The following is a 14,153-nucleotide window of genomic DNA, read 5'->3' as shown; positions in this document are numbered from 1 at the left end:
TCTTAAATAAACAAATTCCTCTTTTAAGAGACAAGTTCAAATGGTCCTTCAGGGATAAAGATGGAAATCCAACAATTGCCCCCATTTCCCCCCCACCAGGTCACTCTCCAAATAGAAATGTACCTTCAGCTGCTTGAACATGCATCCGATTCGTCTGTTGAGCTGCTGCAGCTAAAACTAACATCTAAACCAGCTATTTGTGGATTCTGTTAGGATTTCTGGAGTTGGATGATGCAAAAAGACATGAATTTTCACGCCTGTTTTAGGATTTTGACTTTTCTGGTTTAAATAGTTTTAATACTTTAACATATCGCTACAACCAAAAACGTATCTAAATTTGTGCCAAAATAACAGCCTTTTTTTTTGTTGGAGAAATAATATATAAAATGACGTTTTGCCTGTTTATTTTTTAAGTCACGCTCAACTCATTTGAAAGATTATTCATTTATATTTATCGAAGATAAGTTTAGTAGGAATCAAGGAAATGGCACAGTGCATTTCTTAAAATCATAAGGTAGTAAAAGGTGTTTTATTGAAACTGCTCTTGTTTATGAGCTGGTGCCGCACTCCTGTCGAAAGGGTGACACCCAGTGGCCATCAGTGGTAACACAACCATAAAACGCAAAAACTATTGATCAGACTATTGATCACAAGTCATCAGATTCCTACAAATCTTAAATTTGATTGTTAGACAAGCTACCCCCACAGAGTACGTTTGCTACATAAAGCAGTGAGTGATGCAACAAACGACCTGTGAGCTATATGTTACACAAGACACAAACTAAAAAAGAAACAAAGTCCAACATGAGGAGCCGTGTCTGTTTAAATATACAACTCAATTTAAAAAGGAAGACAAAACCAGAAGGTTTTTAAATAAAAATGGATGTAATCAGGATGAGAATGCACAGTGTAAAAAAACAAACAAAATCAAATACAATGTTAGAAAATTGAAGTAAAATCACCATGTAATGAAATTCATTTTTCTTTTTTTTTTAAGAGTCCGTGAAAACCCAGACCGTTCATCTTTAATATTGCAATGTCGGCAAAATCATAGACGCAAACAAGCACAGCTACAGTATAACTCCAGGACTAACTCATGTAAAGCAAAAGTAAAAATACAAACTTTAAATTTAAGAATTGTACAGAAATTACAGAAACATTTTTAAAAACTGATATCCGAAAATGTGTTTTAATAAGTTTGAGTTGTAGGAACAAAATGCACTTGGCTTAGAAGTTGCTATTTACACATTTATACATGCCTGAAAGTCCTCGTATTTACATGACGTTTCAATGATACTGCACGGAACTGGACAGCGGCTTGGCGGCAGGGTCATGCCTTCTGTGGACGCCTGAAGAGAAAGGTTGTAGCTGCTCCCTTGTCTGCTTTGTGTCAGAGTTTTTTTGTGTTGGGATTTCAGCGCACACCCAAAGCTCCAAGCAAACTCTGTGAAATGTGGTAAAAGAGAGAAAAAAAACGGGGAAACTGAAGATCTAATCCTGATCATGTGCTGGTTGAAGCTTGTCTACTTTACAGTTCCCAATCCATCATGGCTGACCACAAAAAAAAAAAATAAAAATCATTAGAAGATAAAGTCAGCCACAACTTTGATTTTATTTTTAGAGCAGTGCCACGAGCGTTCAGTGATGGCTTTCATCTAAAAAGTTCTAAATATGTGCTATTTGGTTTGTTTTGTTGTTTTGCATAGTCTCAGTGTGGTTTGTGTTTCTTTTTTTTGTGTTTCTTGTCCTTCTTCTTGCAGGAACATTTCACACAGAACCACGGCTGGTCCTCGGGAGGCTCCGCCACGATCCCAACACAAGGCCTGAGCAGTCAAGAGAACAGAAAAGGAGTTAAATACAGACACAGGAAAAAACACAACCCTTCTGCTGTAAGAAACTAACTCAAAATTAAAAAATATTGAATAAAAAAAAAGCATCAAGTGGCCCGGATTTTAAAAACATTTAAAAACAACACAACGCTCACAATTTATTTTTTTAAATTTCCTAAAGTAAAACCTAAAAAATATGAACATTTTACAAAGAATATTTATGAAGCCACTGTGTTCTGATGAGAACTTGGATGGTTTTCAAAACATAAATTAAAATAATTTTCTTCAGATGAAAAATCACTAACGCAATGCATTGTGGTCTATATTCACTAATCTAGTGAGCATCAATCGGCGTTGGCCAAACCTTTTTGACTCCTGGGCTCACAAGTGAGCAGATGCTTTTGAGTGTTTTGGTACTCCACCTCATAACAGAAAGAAATGAGATGGAATCTGGACGAGAACACGTTCTTATTTGGATTTAATTATTTTTTTAAAACAACCCATACTCAGTTTAGTGCCGATTGCACTAATGGGTTCCTCAAGAGAAACTTGGAGTAATGCTGCGTTCTTGAGGTGTTGGAACGATCAGAAAAATGACTGACTGACTTGGGAAAATCACACAAATGTCAGAACAACAACAACAATACATGAATGCAGACCAACTTTCTGCACCTGAACTAAGGTCAATGTTTTTGTAGTGCCCTATCTATGAAGAGACACCAGAATTACAGGGAAAATAAAACACGAATGAGGATTTTTAAAATAATCGATTCCAGTTTGGCGTTTCAGACTAACCTTTAACCAGTCTGCATTTGTGGCCATAGCCATAGATGCAAACTGGAGTAGCACTATATAGTATATAGTAGCACTATGTTTATGTAATAATTACTTCCAAGCTGCTTTTTTCACGTTAATTTATGCACATTTAAAACATATTTAAAAAAAGCACTTTGTGTGGTAATATTTTTACTCAAAGAAATAAAAAGCGTTAGAATTGCTTTGTGTACTGGTATCAAGTACACATTATGGCCACTGGGGGGTGATGCAGCAGCTTTGAGTGACAATTCAGTTCCGAAAAGAGGAACTAGACAGAAAGTGGCTCAGACAAGGAAATATTGGTTTCAAAATATGCAGGACAACTGCATTTGCTACAGCACTCGAAGCAAACACACAACGCAGACACAACAGGAGGAAGTATGAGCTTTGGCTGGTGTGAGGAACATAAGGGACCAAACCCCTAAACCAGGGGTCGGGAACCTATGGCTCGCGAGCCATATATGGCTCTTTTGATGGTCACATGTGGCTCGCAGACAAATCCTTAATTTTACTTTTTTTTTTTTCATTAGACCAGTCCTTCCCGGGTGCGATGCGATGCCAGAGGCGCGGAGTAGTATCGGTGCTTGGAGAGAAAACTATCAGTTTACTATTATCTATTATTTCACAGAGTTTGTACCAGCCGGAGACCTGTGAATTGCAGTGCCTAAAACGGCGCGCTCCCGTCTTAGAGGAAGAGCGCGCAGTTTCGGGGACGGGATGTGTGAGGAAGAAAGCAGAGGGTGGGGGTGGGGGGACAGGCAACAGGTGAATCGCGCAGGGATAGTAAAAAACCCGCTGTCCGTCACTCACTGCAGCGTGTGTGTGTGTGTTTGGTTCCATGTCTGTCTCATATCTATAGAACATTCAGACCTAAGATCACGTTTAAAGTCTCAACGCCTGAACGAAGCAGAAACTCACCACGTATCAACCGGACTAGACCATCAGCAAAACTACCACGAGAAATACTCATCATTTATTAGCAACAGCATAACAATGTTATTAAAAAGAATCCACAGACTTATTGTACTTTAAAAATGTTGAAATTACATCAAATGCACACATTCACTTGTATATTTAGTTTTAAACATATTGTCGCGGTCTGACTTGGACTGGGTGACTGGGCCGCGTTAAAAGTTCTGGAGTTCATGGAACGCATCAAGCAGAGATCTGATTGGCCCTCAGTTCTGTCGCTCAGCCTGTTGTTAGGTAGTTTGGACCAATGGGGTTCAGCTATGGGCCGAATAAGGAAATAGGAGGGCTGACGCGGCAGTGAGAGAATATAAAGTTGGGAGAAGCGCTCTCGTCTCGGCGGGAGAGATTCAGGAGTTGCTGAATTAATTGTACGGCGTTTGTTGCGGTCTGCAGTAACCAGAATAAAGAACCTGAAAAGAGGTTAAGTCTCCGTGGCTCAGTGAATCAGTCAATTATTGTATGGCTCTTTTGAAATTACATTTAAAAATATGTGGCGTTTATGGCTCTCTTGGCCAAAAAGGTTCCCGATCCCTGCCCTAAACTCTGGATCCTAAGCCGCAATCCCGATTCAAAGCGTTTTATCAGACCTGCTGGGATGTAATCCAGAACAGGAAGGTCAAATCTCATCAACCCTGTTTCCTGCTACAACTACGGATGCACCAGTCTGGCCGGTTAAGCTGCAGACACGAGCAGGATGGTCACCATCACGCCTAACTACTGTCTGAATGTACGTTTCCATGACAACAAGCTCCAAAATGTGCAGGTAGATTGATCCAGGCTGTGGGAGCTGACAATTGGTCCTAAACATTTAGAAACTAAACATCTCAATGACAAAAAAGGCCCCAAACTGCTTCACAAAACTGTACAAGTAGCCAAGAGTGGTCCCTAAAAGTGCAGCCCTCTTCAGGAGCAGCTGTAATCTGACTACTCCCAATAGGTTCAAATACTTTTTATTATGTCCTGCAGCAGTCCTGGACTGCAAGCGACATTTTATTTTAGCAATTCTTCGTTCTTACTGCGCATTTGAGTGAAAGTTTGCCCTGCTACTTACTCAAAAGCTCGCCAACATCTGCACGCAACCAGTACTTGAAAAGCAAACTTGTGAAAAGGAATTTTTGACATAGTGGATGACCCCCACCCCCCTAAAAAATGATGACATCACAGCAGGTGGAACAGTCAAGAAAAAAAAACAAAAAGGAGGCCAAACTCTCTCAACAGGGCTCAGAAAATTATTTTTTAAAATCTACAAACAAAACCAAAGTAGATATTTGGGTGTTTGAGTGAGCTTCACTAAATTTCACTCACACAGTTCCGGGTAAAGTCTACAACCACAACGGAGTTTTCCATAAAAATCCCCTTCAGTGCCAGCTCCAACATGTAAACTCCACACAGGGATTTTAATCCGTCACCTACTGACTCCTCCAGCATCATTGTGAAGCAACCGTTGGTTTTACAGGGTTTGTGTATTTTGAACGGCGTTAGCGCGGCGAGCTCGCAAAAGTGGTACACACATTATTTACCCAGAATATTGGTAACGTTTAATACACAAATCCCTGGGTCAAGCTGAACAAAATGTTATGACAACAAAATGTTATGACATGTTATGACAATAGGAAACTATTGGGAATGTGGGGGTTGTAAAAAAATAAAAATAAAAATAAAAAAACTTCAAAGTTGCTGAGGAGATCCAAAAATGTACTGTTGACTATTCTAAAAATTTCATAGACCTGTTTGTCAGCCCCAGACGACCAGAAAATTAAATGGTTGCTATGGAGATAAAAACAACAGAAAAGCAGCTGTTTTGAAAAATCTGCTTTTTTCCCCATGAATTTGGTCCATGCGGCTCTGACCAGGGTGGCAGAGGCAGAGGGGAGAGGGAGGGGCAGGTAGCAGCTCAGCCAGTGAGGGTGGGTCAAGGGGGGGGGGCAGGAAGCACCCGATGGCCATACAACGCCACTTGTGGCTTTAATTGTACTTGTATTTATAAAAGGTTATTTTACAGGAAGAAAGATTAAGTCAGATAAAAAAAAAGTACAAACTTTAGAAAAACTAGGCATAAACCCAAAGGACAAATCAGACCGAATTTAAAGCTCTGAAATCTCTTACCAGTGATACCAGTCGTCACAGTCGTCACACCCTATCATGGGACTACCATCGTCAGGTTTGTTGCATCCAGGACAAATCCAGATCTGGTTTCCCCATTCATCCCGAATCTTAGTAAAACAGACAAGAGACGTCTCAAAGACCAGCGATTACATCTTCGTTTTTGGCCAAAAGCAATAATAAGTTAGTTATGTTGTATTATAATCACGTCTCACGTCAAGTATTGTAAGCTGCAGTAATGTTTAATCCAGTTTTCGGTGAGAGAGAATCAACTCACCACATAGGTGCTGACGGTCTCCGTGACAACGCTGCGCACTGGAGTCTTGACAGAAGCTGAGGGAGGAAGCATAGATGGCATGCAAAGCAAAGATGAAGCTGTGGGGGGGGTGGCTAGAGGTGGGGGGGCAGCTGCAGGCAGAATTGGAAGAGCGGGGGGCAGGATCGGGGCTGGAGGGGGTGTTCGAGGACGATTCCCGGGTCCCGATTTGGCGGCGGGAGCCTTTGGGGTGGGTGTCCTGGTCTCCGAACTGGGAACCACCTTGCTAATAACTCTGTGGATGGAGAAACTTGCATGAGTCGGGGCAGAGGACCCCTCAATGTCCAGGAAAAGGGTTGAGAAGCAAACTAAATCAAACGCTCGGTTAAATCATTCTAATAGTCTCCTTCAATTAATTTGACAGTTTAATTACAAGTAAAACAGAAGGTCAAACTACATTGGATTTAATCACTTTTGGATTCAAATTTAAGATGTCCATCTGAGTAGTCTTTCCCTTTTCCTCTAGGCAAAGAGAAGATCCCAGAAGTTTTTCTGAAAAATTCCAGGTCATTCAAAACCCAGAAAATACTAAATTAAAGTCAATTTGTTTTTAAGGAGGTCGAGCATCTCCATGAGGTCTCTGCAAACAACAGAGATGGGTTACAAGACACAATTCAGGAACGAAATTTAAAGCATGAAAGCGCTAAAAAAACAACATGATCATCATAAAAAGACCACTGGGAACGCTTTGAAAAAAGGTCTAGAGATGATCGGGGTGGGACTTTTAAGTGATTATGCCGTTATTGGCCAAAATTTAGCCAAAATCCAAAAATCTGTCTCTGCAGAGCGGCAGGAGTTAATAAGAAATTCTACTCTGAGTTGTGGGCGGGGAAGCCTTCACTCATTTCCCATCATCCCTTTGTTTATACACTCTCTCCTGCTAGCTTACGGCCCCTCACATCCCACAGCAAACAAAAATGGCGAGCTATCCAGCCGTACAGTTTCGATCCAGACACCAGCTCAGACGAGGAAAACAAAGACGTTCATGGATCTATTCGTCTGCAAGTGGATGCATCAAAATGGAGTGGAGCCGTGCTACTTTGCCGCGCCCATCGCAGTTTCTACAGTTTCGCAACAATTTGAATAAAGAAATAGTGATGAGTGCCGTTTTTATTTTGTTAAAAACCCCAAAAGCACAGTTTTCATCCGCGGATCTTTAACCCTTGTGCTATCTTAGATGACCCCACCCTTGCATTGACGTGTTCTCCCTACCATGACAAAGGTGGATAAAGGTGGAAAAATTTCATATAATCCATGGACACCAGTGAAGATCACAAATCATTGAAGAAAAAAGGTTCAGAGCACTGTCTAGTGGGTCCAGATGACCCAACTCCCAACGTTAAAGTGCCTAGTATAGCACAAGGGTTAAGGCCTCTTAAATGTAGCCAATCTTCCAGAAAATAAAGTCGTGGAGGAACGCTCCTTTGCCTCAGTACTCACATTTTGTCCTGACCTGCTCCCACTCGGAGGGTCAGTCTGGGGATGACTGGAGAGGGTAAGACCGCTGGAGCGTCCGCTTTCACCTGAGCAGACACCAGCAAACTAGTTATTTCCAAGCAGCACTCCCACATGGCTGCACACAAACCAGAAATTACCTTCTCTAATCGAATCTTCTCCTTTTCTTTCTCCTTCTCTCTCTTGTCCTTCTCCTTCTCCTTTTCTTTCCTCTTCTCCTCCTTCTCCCTCTCCCTCTCTTTGGCTTTCTCTCGCTCCTTATCCTTCTCCTTGTCTTTCTTCTTCTTTTTCTCCTTCTTTTCCTTCTTCCTCTCCTTCTCCTTGCTCTTCCCCTCCTCCTGAAGGAGTGGGGGGAATGGCGGCAGCATAGGGGGCATCCGCAGGCAGGTGGAGGGGCTGAACAGGGAAGGCACTTCGCTCAGGACGAAAGGCGGCACGGTGGGCTGCTTCTGCTTGTCCTCCTTGTTCCTGTCTTTCCCCTTTTCCCTCTTATCCTTGTCCTTTTTGCTTTTCTCTTTATCCTTCTTTTTGTCTTTATGCTTTTCCTTCTCTTTCTTGGGGACGTCTCCGTCTTTTGATTTGATCTTGATGGGGATGTCCGACAGACTGAAGTCCAGCTGTCCAAAGTGGTCTTCGTTGCTTCCTCCAAGCTCCTTCCAAGGCATCTTCATGTCCTTGGAAAACTCCTTGTTTCTGTCCTTGTTTTTCTCCTTGCTCCTATCCTTCAGCTTTCCCTTCTCCCTCTCCCGGTCCCTGTCTTTCGGCTTCTCCTTCTTCTTCATCTTGGCTTTAAGCTCCTTCTTCAGCTTCTTCTTCAGATCTGGCGGCGGTCCGATCTTGTTCTTCTCCTCGAACACTTTGAGCAGAGGCTCGGGGGTGGGTGGCGAGGCCGATCCAGATGACGCGTACTCTGCCTGACTCTGAGGCGGTGCGGACGGACCGCCTTGATTGGCCCTCCGGACCACCTCGTTGATCGAATCCTCCAGGGTCCAGTTTCCGAGTCCCGGGTGCACCTGCAGGTGGAGCGGCGTTGACGTGTCCTTTAACAGGTTAGCTGTTCCGATGGGGGCTTTGGGGGTGGCGGGCTCCATGATGGTCAGCCTCTTGGGGCTTGAGAATCCATTGCTGTCGGAATCAGAGCCCGAGGAGAAGGCGAAGGGGTCGGGCTCCCTTTCAGCACACGCTCTGGCTATGACAGCAGCTATAGAGTCATCGATGGCCGTGTTATCGGGCTCGAGGTTCTTAAAAAGCCCCTCTGGTGGCTCTCTGTCCTCTACAATGTGACGCATTTGAATGTTTTCTTTGCCTATCTTCTCGTTCAGTGCGGGAAGCGGGGGCTTCAGCAGGATCTCTGCTTTGCTCTGAAGCTGAGACACTTTGATGGAACTCATCTTTGGGCTTTTAGGACTTTTAGGGCTTTTTGTCTTAGCAGGAGACTTCTTCTTTTCCTTTGACGGTTTTGGAGAGTGGATGGGACTACCAATTAATGGAACGGGGAGGAGACCTTTGGGGGACTTAGTCCGTTGCCTGCCAGGGGACGAAACCTTGGGCTTCTTCCCGGGCGTGCCGAGGCTCTTTTGATCAAATTGTTTTGGTATGATCGGCTGAGGTCTGAAGGGCTGCAGGGCACCAGATGGCATTTCAGGCGACAGGGGGTCGAGGCTGTCGTGCGAAGGCAGAACGCCTGGCGGGACGCGTTGCGGGTTGAGCGATGTGAGAGGCTCCCGTGGCTCGGCCCCCCATTCCGGGCTGAGACCAGGGTACAAGCGCGGTTTCTTGGAGGTGGGCATGATTCCCAAAGCTGCATCGGGACTGTCCAAATGCCTCTTCAGAGGATAATTTTCATCATTGACAGTCTCTTCTTCATCTATTTCCTCATCATCCTCCTCCAGCGGCACCTGCATGGCTTCGGCTGAGGTGCCCATGTCTGGAGGGACCTCCTCCTCCTCCTCTTCTGGGGAACAAAGAGGCAAGAATGAGCCCAAACACTTCAACATCAACTTCTACAACAAAGCAAACATTTACACCAAAATTATTGGCAAAAAACTGATGTTTAGATGTTTTAAACGATGCGTTTCATTGAAAAACAATCCTACATAGTTAATAAGGAAGAAAAAAACAACACACTGGAATAAACTGAAGGACTGGGATAGAGATCAAGCATGACACTGACATACTGTTTCCTGTTTTGTATTCCTGTGTATTTTTCCCCCGCTGTTCATCCTTTAAATATGCTAAAGTGTAGAAAACTGGTTGCAAATAGCAGTAATAAAACCTTTAAAAGAAGAGGATTCTATAAAACCCTAAACCATAGAGACAAGAGCTTGACCCTCTGAAACCAGATACTATGAGAAAAGGAATATACATGTTAAAAAAATATATTTTTGACCATTAGCACCATCTTCATACCCATTTATATGAGGTGAATACATCTGACATTAACTGTGGAAAACTTCTATACACAACTGCTGTTAGGAGTGTGACATTAGCCTAAGTCCCACCCACAAAAACAGGGAAGACACGATGAAATGAAAAGTCCCTTTTCCGGCTGACTGCACACTTTTCTGGAACAATTTGAAAATTAAAAAAATAAATATAGAAGAAAAAATGGAAAATAATTTTCTAGCATTTTAATAAAGGAAAAGCAAATCGGATTAATAACTGATCAATAAAACACTAATGCTTATCTAAATACAGAAACTGCACTGTTTGGATTTTTTTGTATGGTGAGCATCACATGAATTATGGAAAATAGACATATTTTTGATCATACAAGTACCTTTTCATGTTTTTCAAAGTTTTATATGCATTTTTTAATGATGTTCAAATATGAGGTCAAAGGAAGTGGATCATTTAAATTAGCTTCTCTTTCACTTCTGAGTTATTGGTAAATGGCGTATACGTATATAGCGCTTTTCTACCTGCAAGGCCCAAAGCGCTTTACAGTCACACACACAATCCATTCATTTTCCTTTTTGTTTCTCAGTAAATTACAAACCAAACCAAATGGAGAATACTTTTAAACATCATTTTGCAAAGACTGTGAAAATATGATGTTGGCTGATATTCTAATGACCTGCATTTATACAGCTTTCCAGTAGATTCAGTGTAACACACTTGCACGTCAATATGTCTTTCGCTACAGGCACTGATAAACGTGTCGGTGCCATCCAAACCAACAGGTGACCTCACCTTCCTGCAGGGAAACCAGGGGCGGCATGTAATCGGGGATGTAATCCTTCCTTTCGTCTGCGTCTCTGGCTGCAGACTGAGGAAACTGCAACATGTTGTTTTTGCATACGGGGAAGAGCGGCGTCTGATGGGCAAACGCCACGGGCTCCAGATTGTGGACATAGTCCTCCAGCTCGCTCAGGTTTACCCCCATGAGTCGGAAGGCCTGGCTGAGATCATCCAGCATCGGATCTGTTCTTCCATCTGAAAGACACGATCACAGGGTACAGTCACAAACCAAAGAGACCCCCATTCTGCCGAACTGTAGAAAAGGACACTTACTCTGCATGCAGCAAGAAATACTGCAAATAATTCTAATATAAACGTTGATCAGACAATACAGTGACGTCATGTAAAACCTACTCCTCCATTGTGAAAAGTTATGCTGTGAGAATGACGCTATGACTGACAGTTTGGGGCTACTGTACTTTTTGACACATCACTTCTTCCTAGGGGGCGCCCGCCACAGGACAAGTCAACAACAACGTGATCTACTACTATTGGTTTAAAAGTAATCCGAACACAAAACACAGAACTTACACAGTTCGGAGTATCGGTGGCAGACCCTCGCCAGCTGCTGGATGTACCTCTGCAGCACATCAGACAGCAGATCGCACGCAGTGAGCTGGACTGCATCCCAGCCCAGAGCTTGGCAGATCTGCGCCACCGAAACACGCAGCAGCGAGCGGGCATAGCTCTCGCACATCTCGCTGACTTTGTTGCGGTATATTCCCGGTCAATTTCTCAACAGGGACATCCCTCCCGTCGTCATGCTTCAACGAATCCCACGGAGGGTTGAGAAAACCCACGAACTTCGCTAATATCTTACATCTACTTCAGTAAATACATTGGCGCTTTTGCCAGGGCCGCCATCTTGATTCCATCGATAGACCCATCCCCGAAATCTAATCTGCACATGCGCACAAGTGAGCGCTTGTCTTCGCTTCCTTGGTGTTTGAAAGACCGCTTTGAGCATGCGCGGAAGACCTTGTTTCAATAAAGGCTTCTACCGTCTTTAAGTCATAAACGGCTATATTTATGTGTTCAGAAATGTAATTAAATGTATCGGTTATCGATTAACATAACTTTAATTAGATGTTTGGAACTGACAGAGCTTTAACGGTTAGTTTCGCTTCCCACTGCTGAGTCACGCATGCCCTTTCGCTGATGATAACCCTTCTTCAGCAAATACACATTTATCATACTGACCAGTACGTTATTGTTTCACATTTTAAAAAGTTATCTTTTAAAAATGTTGTAGACTAGCACCTCGTAGAAACTCAAAGCGTACATTTTATAAGGCGCGATCACAAAGTAAGTACATGCAGCTTTTAGGTGTCGACACACGGTGGCGCTGCATAGTTTTGTAAAAATCCCAATTTTTGGTGTAGAACGTAAACACATAACTGTAGTTTATGTAGAGTTCTCAATTCGACCGTTTTATAAATCTCGAAAAGTTGTGAAATATATACAAACTAAAAAAGATGTCATCTAAAAACAGGCCACAAATATTTTCCAGAAAAACGAATGGCCCCAACTTGTTTCAAATCTCAAAATTAGAATTTCTTTGGTGATGAAATCTCTTTAATTTTTTTAAATAACCAACTAATAACTACACAATTTTTCACAAGTATAAATAACTCCCTTTCCTTGTGGTAAAATTCTACTAGAATTGAGGCTTGAAAAAGCATCAGAAATATTACAATTGTCACAATTGTTTGGAAAATTACAGTCAAATATTTACAGCTACATTTTGGGGTTTTCAAGTAGTGGCAGAAATTTGATCTCTTGCTGATTTTGTAGGTTGCCCACTTAAAAAACTGACAGTCCAAATGGAAAGTTAATTTGAACCGTGGGATAAAAATCACAAAGAAAATCAAGAAATTGAGATGTAAAGAATTTATATTAATTTATTTGCATTTCATTGAGGGAAATTAGAACCCTTTTTCCAGACAGACTTAGTGCTTTTGTGGCAAAATCCCTAATAAAAATCACAGAAGTCTGGCAGTTCTTTCAGTTGATCAGGTTTCTGCACATATCAGGAGAAATTTTGGTCCACTCTTCTTTGTAAATTACATCTTTGGTGGCTGTAGCTTGGCAACCCTGACTCATCTCTCTCCATATGGTTTCTTTTGGATTGAGGTCCAGAGACTGGCTGGGCCACGCCATGACCTTGATATGCCTCTTTAGCCATTCCTTGGTTGTCTTGGCTGTTTGTTTTGGGTCATGATCCTGTTGGAAGACCCATGCACGACCCATTTTAAGCCTCCTGGCTTAAGGAGAGAAGGAGTTTCTCACTCAGGATTTGAAGGAACGTGGCTCTGTTCATCCTCCCATCCACACTGTGAAGTAGCCCTGTGCCCTGTCCTGATTAACACCCCCAAAGCATGATGTTCCCACCTCCATGCTTGACAGTGTGGTTTGTGTTCCTGTGGTCACAGGCTGCATTTCTCTTCCTCCAAACACCAAGGGTTGAGTTGATGTCAAAGGCCTCAATCTTGTTTTGATCTGACCACAGCACCTTTTCCCAATCACTTTCTAAATCATGAATGTGTTCATTGGCAAACTTCAGGCGGGCCTGCACATGTGCCTTTTTAAGCAGTGGGACTTTGCGAGCACTGCAATATGTCAAATCCTTGTACTGTAAAGTATTACCAATGTTTTTGGGGACTGTGGTTCCAGCTGCTTTGAGATCATCAAGTAAGTCCTGCCGTGTTGTTTTAGGTATATTTCTCGCTGTTCTCAAGATCATCAAAACCACACCAGGTGAGATCTTGTTTGGAGCCCCAGTCCATTGATGGAAATGTTGATGGTTTTGTAGTCAATTCCGGTTTTGAGCAGGTCTACAATCTTCTCCCTAAAATCCAGAGAAAGCTCTTTAGTTGTTCCCATGTTAGAGAGTTTGGTGTGTGACTGATTCTGTGGACAGGTGTCTTTTCAACAGGTGATAAGCTCAAACATGTATCTTCATTTCAGGTCACAGATTGATAGAGTCTATCTAGACACAGTGTGCTTCGTAACATAAGTGCTTATTGAATTTTCTTTCTCAAGGAAACAAAGTTGTTATGGAGAATTTAGGTGGCACTAAGGGAGGGTCGAGAAACAGTTGGGGTGGAAAAAAACCATCCTGATCCACACTCTAGACTGGCTGGTAGTGGTAATGCGCCAAAAAGCTGTTTGCCAACCACCAATAAACCACAGAAGAAGTCTAACTGATCAGTGTAAATGTGTCTATGATGTAAACCAAAACTTTTAATTGTTACTATGGGATGAAATGCAAATAAATATATATAAATTCTTTAAAGTGGATTTCTTGTTTTCTATCTCACTGTTCAAATGAACCAACCATTAGGATGACAATTTATTTTTAAGTGGGCAAACCTACAAAACCAGCAAGGGATCGAATACATATTTTTTCCACTGTATATCTT

The 14,153-nt window shown here is 42.4% G+C and overlaps 1 protein-coding gene across 1 annotated transcript; it reads right to left on the bottom strand.

Moving 5' to 3' along the window:
- Positions 1-805: 805 nt before the first annotated feature.
- taf3 (TAF3 RNA polymerase II, TATA box binding protein (TBP)-associated facto) lies at positions 806-11,684 on the bottom strand. Its single transcript, XM_004069533.5, has 7 exons — positions 11,263-11,684; positions 10,684-10,926; positions 7,632-9,445; positions 7,477-7,559; positions 5,998-6,271; positions 5,724-5,830; positions 806-1,823 (listed from the first exon to the last, which is right to left on the bottom strand). The coding sequence occupies exons 1-7, from the start codon at positions 11,426-11,428 to the stop codon at positions 1,709-1,711; spliced, it is 2,802 nt and encodes a 933-aa protein (XP_004069581.1). The 5' UTR covers positions 11,429-11,684; the 3' UTR covers positions 806-1,708.
- Positions 11,685-14,153: the final 2,469 nt, after the last annotated feature.

The sequence above is a fragment of the Oryzias latipes genome, chromosome 6 (genome assembly GCF_053564925.1).
Source record: "Oryzias latipes strain Hd-rR chromosome 6, Olatipes_Hd-rR_3.1".
Taxonomy (NCBI): Eukaryota; Metazoa; Chordata; class Actinopteri; order Beloniformes; family Adrianichthyidae; genus Oryzias; species Oryzias latipes.
Note: the sequence above shows the minus strand (reverse complement) of the source record. Positions and strands in the feature narration are given on the sequence as shown.

Bases quoted from the DNA above. Each gene is read 5' to 3' on its own strand.
- taf3 (XM_004069533.5), bottom strand. From the start codon at position 11,428: ATGTGCGAGAGCTATGCCCGCTCGCTGCTGCGTGTTTCGGTGGCGCAG. The intron at 6,272-7,476 runs GTGAGTACTGAG...CTCCATCCACAG, and splicing joins GGAGCAGGTCAGGACAAAAT to AGTTATTAGCAAGGTGGTTC. The intron at 1,824-5,723 runs GTAAGAGATTTC...TTGACTGCTCAG, and splicing joins TGTGACGACTGGTATCACTG to GCCTTGTGTTGGGATCGTGG.